The sequence below is a fragment of the Melanostigma gelatinosum genome, assembly GCF_949748355.1.
Source record: "Melanostigma gelatinosum genome assembly, chromosome: 9".
Classification (NCBI taxonomy): Eukaryota; Metazoa; Chordata; class Actinopteri; order Perciformes; family Zoarcidae; genus Melanostigma; species Melanostigma gelatinosum.
In genome coordinates this window covers 14,315,517-14,324,430 of record NC_136642.1, presented here as the reverse complement: position 1 = coordinate 14,324,430, position 8,914 = coordinate 14,315,517, and the positions used below count along the sequence as shown (strand labels likewise).

Sequence of the window (8,914 nt, the reverse complement as noted above, 5' to 3'; positions counted from 1 at the left end):
CACAAAATGCATCTCCTTACTCTGATCTGTGGCATTGTGCTTCTCTCTAAAGGCAAGTTTATGTTATGTTTTTAAGAGATGGAGGATCTTCATTTTCATTTTTTTTTAATGTTTTAGATATATATATATTTATATATATGTTATATTTACCTTTACAAATGTTAAAACTTTTTATTTTATTTTTTCACTTATGTGAATATTGTGTTTCCACAGCCCACACCCTGAGATGTTATGAGTGTGTACTAGGAGTCTCAGCAACCTGCCAAGACAAAGCAATAGAATGCCCTTTGGCAGGTCAACAGTGTGCTGCACTTCGTTTAACTTCATATGCAGGTATGGTCATTTGTGTTGCATTGTTTTATCGTAAAACTGCTTTGTCCTGGCCCGGTCTATAAAGGTTCCTCTTTTGTTGCAGGTGGTTTTGAACTACCTGAAGTCAAGTCAAAGAGCTGCGCTTTGGCTCAAGAGTGTGGGGACGGCTCAATCAACTTCGGAATCACTAAAATCGTAATCAACAGCAAGTGTTGCAACTCCGACCTCTGCAATGTCCAATTTGCCCCTGGTAACCTACTTATATTGTCTGTTAGTATTATTTACACTGAGAGCTGTTTTAGTTGCAGGAGCAAACGCTGTTAAAAATGTGACTACTCTCCTCATTACTACTATTATGCTCCTTAAAAGTTAGAGTCGGTTGCATTTGTCACATTTTAGATGTCAAAATAATGACTTGTATGATTTAAAAAATATATATCTATGATTTTACTGAGTAAATAATATACTTTAAACATATATAAGTTGTATATTTATGTCTTGTGCCGGATAGACATTGTGGATTGATGCCATTGAATGTATCAGAACCTGAGATATATGCTTGGGGCAAATATGTTTCAAGAAAGAATCAAATTTCAAAACAAGCCAGTATGAGGAAATTACTTTTCCCCAATATCACCATCCATTATAGAGGAGCCAAAGGGTAATATACCCCCAAATGCACCAGTGTAGCTGTGTGTGAATATGTGTGTGAAAGAGAGAGAATATTTATAAATCTGTTCATTTGAATGCTGTTCACCAGCATATAAAGAGCTTCAAAAAGGAACTAAAGGAAGAATAGTGCATTCCAATAACCACCCAATCTCCCTCTACATAACCAAGTATGAACAATGTATGTTTTATATTACAGTGCCCAGCAAATCCATTCCAAATGGTAAAAAGTGCTTCCAATGCAACGGACAAAACTGCACCGCAACTCTAAACTGTGAGGGAACTGAAGACCACTGCATCACAACCAAAGGTAACAAGCCTGCAAGCACGTAACATCTTACTCTGTTCCACATATTCCTTCTGCTCAGAGAGGGATTCTAGATGAACGCACTCACATTATCTTCATTCTCTCAGGGACTGCAGGAGGTGCATCGATCACCCTGAAGGGCTGTGCCTCCAAGCTGGTGTGCGCACCTGAATCTACAACGATGGCAGGAACCGCTGGAGCAGAAACAAGCTGCTGTCAGGGGAATTACTGCAACAGCGCCAGCAGCGCCAGCAGCACAAGTGCTGGCCTTCTGCTCCTGGTGGCACCGCTGGTCTCTTTGGTCGCGCTCTCTTAAATAGTTGAGACAGTAGCATAACCCCCAGCTTTTCCTCTTTGCAAGGCCTCATAGTGCTCACGCCCCTCCTTATCCGTTCAACTGATGAGTGAGAAAGTTTAGCAGGCAAAGCGTTTAAACATAGTTTAGTAAAGCTGTGATTTCCATTTGTCTCTTATATCACCTTATTTACATTTTTTTGCATATTGCCTACACAACAGCATCTGCCTTGCGTAGAATGGTTCTTTCTGGGACGAGAATGTATATGAGTGCTATATTATTAACCTGAAACCTATTTTCAATTACAATTATCAAGAATATTTTGATGTCATTGATTAAAAAAAAGCTGAATAAATAACTTTCTCAAATTTCTGCTGTGTGTTCAGATTTTTGTTTTCTTGAGTCCTTAAAATCCTGTCTCATTGTCATTTCATATATATGTGTGTCAGGCCCTCAGCCTATATATGCTTATTCCAGGACGAAGGATGAGCTTTGGCCACTGGACACGGTGTCGTAGTTTTTTTTGTTATTTGTTTTCTGTTTAAATCTTCATATATATATATAAAGTCCTTGACTGGATTAAACCTGCTGTGTCAGCGTGAGTTTTATTAATCGGGCATGGATTCACCTACAAAATGTCACTCAAAATGTCACTCTATGAGACAAAGAGACACAAAAAGATTTTTAAAAAGATGCAAAACTATACTGCAAAGAGACCACAAGAGACTCGCAACTATGAAAAGGGAACAACCAACCAAGAACACAAAATGATTACGAAGAGACACAAAACAAGTGCAAAGGGTTAAGGGGATAAACAACCACATACAGAAATTAGGGGTGTAACAATACGCGTATTCGTATTTAACCGTTCGGTACGAGGCTCACGGTTCGGTACGCATGACGAACCGAACAATACGTTTGAAAAAAAACAAAAAAACGAACGGTGAATTTTGTGAACCGTTACACCCCTAACAGAAATACTTTTAAACACTTGTAAACTCTGGCACACAGATACGAATGTCTAGTTAAGGTCAGGAGGTTGGCAGATTCACAGTGATAAAATAGGTTGAATAGTACGAAGCCTAGGACTGATCCAGCTCAATCTAAACAACGCACGCACCAAAATTGTCAATGTAAAGACGTGAGCTGTTAACCCGTCTCCATGATATGCTTTTAGCGGAGAAAGAGCGGTGGACATTTGGTCCGCAGCCAGGTGTACATCGGAATAAAGTGCAATTAGCAGATAACAATTACAAAGTGACACAAAACCACAGAGAGATGCATTACAACTACAAAGAGACAAAACAACCAAAAGAGACTGAACAACTATAAAGTCTGTGTGTCTTGCTCAGATGAAGGAGAGGTGGTGGGGCCTTTTGCTAGTCTGTCGTCTCTATAATCCATCCATGCGCCTGTCCCCGTCTTTAAATGTGTATTTGTTGGTTGTACATAACTGGCAGGACATGTGAAGACTGAAGAGGGACACTTGTTAATGCGCTTTAGGGTTTGCAGCTTCCCGTTTGGCCACTTGATCAGACAGCAGGAGAAAAACTAGAGAAGTTCACTCAACAGAGTGCAGATCTCTGTCAAGTGTGTCTGTACGAGCACTGCTGTATGTTTGATTGAATATAATCACAATTGCATTTTACGCTTCAAGTCTATTTTTTTTCAACATGATGCCCAACAGAAGGTCACTGTATCCAGGTCACTGTATCCACACCTCACTTGATGCATGTGCCACAAACAGTCATTTGTCACTGATATGGGAGTGGACCTACCAGGAAGTTGCCCTTTAGTCTCTCTCTCTCGTTTAGAGGAAAATAATCAAATTACATTGGAATTGTATGCACAAGACAAACTATTGAGTCAAATTGAAAGATTGTTTTTTATTTATTATTATGTTTCACAGCTGATATGCATTCTTTGAAGGTGCACTGTGTAATCCTTTGCCACATGCTCCAAAGAAATAGGGGGCAGCATTTCCCCTCTGCTGCTAAATCCATACTATCTAAATCAGTTAATAACAACAACACACAAGCCCATACTACCAACTAAGAGCAGGGCAGGAATACACACAATTCCACTAAACTGCTGACATTCTGAGAGTTGGTCAAAGTAACTCTGATGCAGACGGCACAATCTTGGCGCTAGGAGCTGACACACGCTGAACTCCTGACGAACTCGTCTCCTGGCGTCGGGGAAGACGAAGCGAGGGTGCGAGTTGTTTTCTCATTTTTGACACTTTGGATTTAATCCAATACACAATATACTGTACATAACAAAAAAAAAACACTACTTATTTGTCCTCCAGACTGACCGCAGAAGCTACAGTGACTCACTATCACCTAATGAGGAACAAGTGGTATAAGAAGACAGGACGGGGCTTTAAATAGTTTTCTAAAATTCCGGCCGTATCTTACACGTTGCACTTTTACATTAAGCAAGTTTAAATGCAAGACAAACATAACTTCCCCGCAGATGCAAACATGTACTGTGCAGTATGTGTATGATTGTAAAATAATAAACAGCAACACGTCCTGGAAGCATGTGATGATTCCGAGATGTCTTGAAGAACTCAATAGTTGCCGTACACATGGAAATCCTGTAACAAATTTGAGGAAAATTGGAATGAGTTACAATAGTTCTGTTGCTGGTGAGACAAGTACTCGGGATGTTGATATGGTGAATCCTGGGTGCTTTCCATTACATTATGCTTTCTCACATCCTCTGGCCCATGGCCTAAAAGCAGGCTACCATAAGCAGGGCATCCTTTGTTGTTCGATGCCTTTTTCCAGATGGTTAGTCAGGAAACATGATATAACATATACTCTTTTTCAGAAATGAGTAGCAAAGACATCACTGTTTACCACCGCACTACTAACCTCTGGCCTGACAGAGTGGGGCGGTCTCCGGTTACTGGAGCAAACAGAAATATGAGAGGAAGCAGATAATTAATGGACAAGTATCTGAGACACAGTGGTATGACATTTAAAAGAGATAGGAACAGCTGTGTTTGTAAAACTCACTCCTTCGGGGATGGAACGCGCTGTTTGAAGAGTTGAGCGTCACAGGTTACAGTGGTGGTGTTGTTTCTACGGGAGGAGGAGGGAATCACACAAGATCGGTGTTTCGGGCTGTGTGATGTGGTCGAGGAACATCGATAAACACTTACAAATAGTCAACACTGAGGTTCACAGTGTTACCTTGGTTTCTACCAGGTTAATACATATATTCATATTAATTGATTCTTTCAGATTATTATCACAGAAGTTTGAAAATAGAAAACCTCCTCCGGTATGACTTTCTGTAAGAACAGTGTCAATTCAATGTTAAACAGTTTGAAATAGTGAGAATGGTAAAATCTAAAGAAATACAAAAAACACCTACCTGGGGTCCCTCAGATTTTTCAACTCAACATGGCCGTCTTCTGCTCGACTGAAAAGGGAATAAATGTAAACACAAGGCACTAAACAGGGGATTAAACGTGAATGATTAGTCTTGGATATTCTTACCGGGAAAATCGTCTCCAAATGGACCCCCTGTATGGAAAGAACAGTGTTAATGCGTGTCTGTGTTAGGTCTACTGTATTTGTCCAGTTTGTTAAGCAAGCAGTCTGCTTACACACCGTTTTTCTGGCCTTGGAGGTCTCTCCCTGTCGTCAGGGTTTCTTCTGGACATTTCGTTAAGTAGAAAGCATTTATAGGTAAACCGATTACAGCACATGCACGATTTTATTTTGCATGATATGAGACCAACAAAAGAGACTTACCTGGATAATTTATCCCAGAGTGATCTCCTGTGATGGTTGCAGAGACAGAGATTTTGCTTTTTTGATGGAAATACAGGATGTATGTATGACAAAAAAAATTCAGCAGAGCTCTGAAGCTTCAATCATATCAATACAGCAGCTGTGTGGCAGCTGATTGGTAACGCCCAAAGCAAACAGACTCATCATTTTTCACTTTAGTACTTTGGGAAATACTAATCTAACTCAACAAAAATATACTCAATGTGTGAATCTACACAGCGTGTTAAGTTTACAATCATTTCATTCAGCAGTTGTTTTTTAAAACTTTGGATGTACACTAAGAAATAATGGCATCATAGAATGGGGAACATGACGACCTCTTAGAGTTGCTCCAGCTCTGTGTTGGATTTTGCAGTAAACCTATAATCACATTGAACTCTATAATAATAATAATAAATAGAATAACTCTGAAGCAGCTGCACTTACAAACTACCTACTGTTGCATGCACTATACACACAATTAGGATGTACTACTTCATCATAACATAGGCACTGCTCACAGCAGCCATTTTGACCTGCCATCATAGATAAACACAGGTGTAATTAATTAACATGAATTAATCAACCAATCAATAAGTCATTTGATCAATTATACCTGTGTTTACATCACTGCTGTGAAAAGGGCCTATTGAGCCTTGAACTTTGACCCTCTTGCTCATATATCTGGTGGCTTCTTAGCGGTCATCAGGCTGTGCTTTCTCAGCGTCTCAGTAAAATTTGACGCATCTGTCACTGCCCAGAGGATTGCGGCTCAGAATGGCCAGAAAGGCTTGCTGGCTTGCACACTGCAAAACGCGACCAGATGCAGTTTTCGAGTCATTTTCTTGTGTTCCTGACTGAAATCTAGACATCAATGACGTCATCATTACTCATTGCGGTTTACCTACAAACCTTTTCTCTGGTCGAGGTGGTTGTCTCACTGAGTCGTCAGAGCGCTTCCTGTTGGTTGAAAACATTCACTCGTAAATGTTGACTTTGACATTCTACAATAATCAAGAGCATCACTACAGCACAGACATTACCAATCTACAGTATTGGCATCTTTTGAATTGCCATGTATTTATTTACCTTCTCCTATAGAAGACCACTCCAACCACTGCAGCTAGGATGATAACAATCAGGACTGGCACTGCAATGGCTGCTGCCCGAGAGCTTGATCCTGGTGATGTACATTTGACAACTCAATGTATGATAGAATTGCAAGACATAAGCAGAACAGATGTATTTTGTGGCTCTCACCCTTCACAGTCAGCTGGACTGTGTTGGCTTGCTGCTTGCCCCGCCACCAGATGGCAGTACAGGTGAGGGTTTTGGCCCCATCTCCTCCAGCAGCCATGAAAGTGATGGTGGAGGTCGTCTGCCAGATGCCCTGCGGTGTCGAGGTGTGCGTGACCTCACTGCTGAGGCTAGGGACACTCCATGAGAACACTGGTGGATGTGATGGACATGTGTGCGTCACAGAACACGAGACGGTAATCGTTGAACCGGAGTAGATTTCTGCTGGAACTGAGGTCATCACTGGTTTTCCTGGGGACGCTGAGCATGTGTAACACAAAGCAGAGTGCTTGTGTTGATTATAAAACAGATAAACAGATTAATAGCTTGGCATATTTAAAGAAAATGAAGACTTCTCAGACCTTTCATAACAATAAATACGCAGCTATTGTTGAATCTGTGTCTGTTATTATTTCCTTTCTCTGCATGGAAACAGAAGGGCCCGTTGTCAAAGGGCTTGATGTCATCGATCTCTAATGAGCAGTTTCCCTCATTCACATCTCCTAGTATTCTGGTGCGGCCCTTGAAATGGTCAACCACATAGCTTGGGGCATTGTGGTAGATGACATCCCCAGTTTTTTTGGACCAGATGCCACGCGTGACAGGCTCATCCTCCTGGTACGGGAAGCTGCAGGGAATCACCACACAGGAGCGAGTCAAGGCGCTGAATCTGAAAGGGACTTCAGCATCCACGACGTGGAGCGCTGTAGAGCGAGAGAGAAACAAGGCATGATGTAGAAATCAGTCCACTTTTGAAATAACATGGCAGCAGGAGAATGGAGAAGTACACCCACTGTCATTTTCATACGGATCAACCGGTCTGACATATTCTGTAACAAAAAAAGACAGCAATCAATGATCAATGTGTCATCATTAGAGCAAAAGTTTGACATTTTGGTAAATATTTTGAATTGCTTTTCTTGCAGAGTTGTCAGAGAAGAGTATTAAAACTCCAATAGCTGTCCGTTAAATGTAAGGCTAGAGTCTGCAGCTTAGATTAGTTTAGCATTAAGAATGGAAACAGCGTGCCTCTGTCAGCAGAACATCTAAAGCTCACTAGATAACACATTATATTCATTGTAAGTTTGATCCATCTAAAACCCACTGGCAAAAACAACATTTCACCATAGTAGGCTACTGGGACCGCTGAGCAGTTGAGCAACCCGATGAGACTGCAAGCAAGAAGTGGTTGGGTACATAACCCCTGTAAAAATAATAAATCTTTGCTGCCTTTCAGTTTTTGTACAGATGAAACAAACTATTCATAACATGTTAACCAGTGAGCTGTAGAGGGTGGATTTTGTTACCTTCAGACACAGCCAGGCTAGCTTCACCCCCCTTTACCAGCCTTTATGCTAAGCTAAGCTAACCTGCTGCTGGCTGTAGCTTCATATTCAACAGACATGTATGAGTGGTATCAATCTTCTCATCGAACTCTCTGCCAGAAAGCCAATAACGACAGCTTCCATCTACTAAAACAATTCCTTTAAGTGACCACTATATACTGTATGACGTGAACTTACTTTTTATATGAAGTATTTCAGAGTCTGAAGTCTCCCCAGTAACAAACTGAGCAGTGCAGGTCAAGGATTTACCGTCATCCTCAAGAGAGCCAATGAAGGTTAGATTTGACACAACGTTATAGGTATTGCTGGAGATGTCTTTGGTTTTGAGCGAACTCTGCATGTCTTCGTAATTCCACTCAATGGTTGGTTTATTTTTCTTACACTTGTAGGAAACAGAACAAATGACACTCTTTGCCACACCCTCTGTTTCCACACCTGGCCGCTCAGTCATTGTGATTTCATCATATGGACCTGAGCAGAAAGGTGATAGTGAGGTTTAAATCTAAACAGGAGCATTTTCATTTTAATTCAATCAATTTACTCTGACACTGTACTCACATTCAACATTCAGCTTGAGCTCACTTGTGGCTTTTTGACCACTACGGTGACTAACAGTACACTTCACACTCTGGTCTTCCTCTTTTACGAGCCAAGTCCGCTCTGCTCTCCTTTCCCAAATCCCATCAGATACCAGAGTGTCAGTAACCGCCTCTTTTCCAGGTACACCATCCAGGTTTAGGGTCGGGGGAGCAGAGGCACACGCATGGCGCACATTGCAGGACACTGTGCTCTCCTCTCCCACCCTGGGGATACCAATGATGCTCAGCTGCGGTTCCTGTGCATGGTCTATAAAATCAAAGCCAGAATAGTCATTTTTGAAAACTGCCTGTCTTGGAATTTG

The 8,914-nt window shown here is 41.2% G+C and overlaps 1 protein-coding gene across 1 annotated transcript; it reads left to right on the top strand.

Annotated features, from left to right (window-relative positions):
- Positions 1-2,025, top strand: LOC306782072 (urokinase plasminogen activator surface receptor-like). The gene is made up of 5 exons (XM_079275252.1): positions 1-52; positions 214-333; positions 416-562; positions 1,181-1,291; positions 1,396-2,025. Exons 1-5 carry the CDS (start codon positions 7-9, stop codon positions 1,602-1,604), a joined length of 633 nt encoding a protein of 210 aa, XP_079131378.1. The 5' UTR covers positions 1-6; the 3' UTR covers positions 1,605-2,025.
- Positions 2,026-8,914: the final 6,889 nt, after the last annotated feature.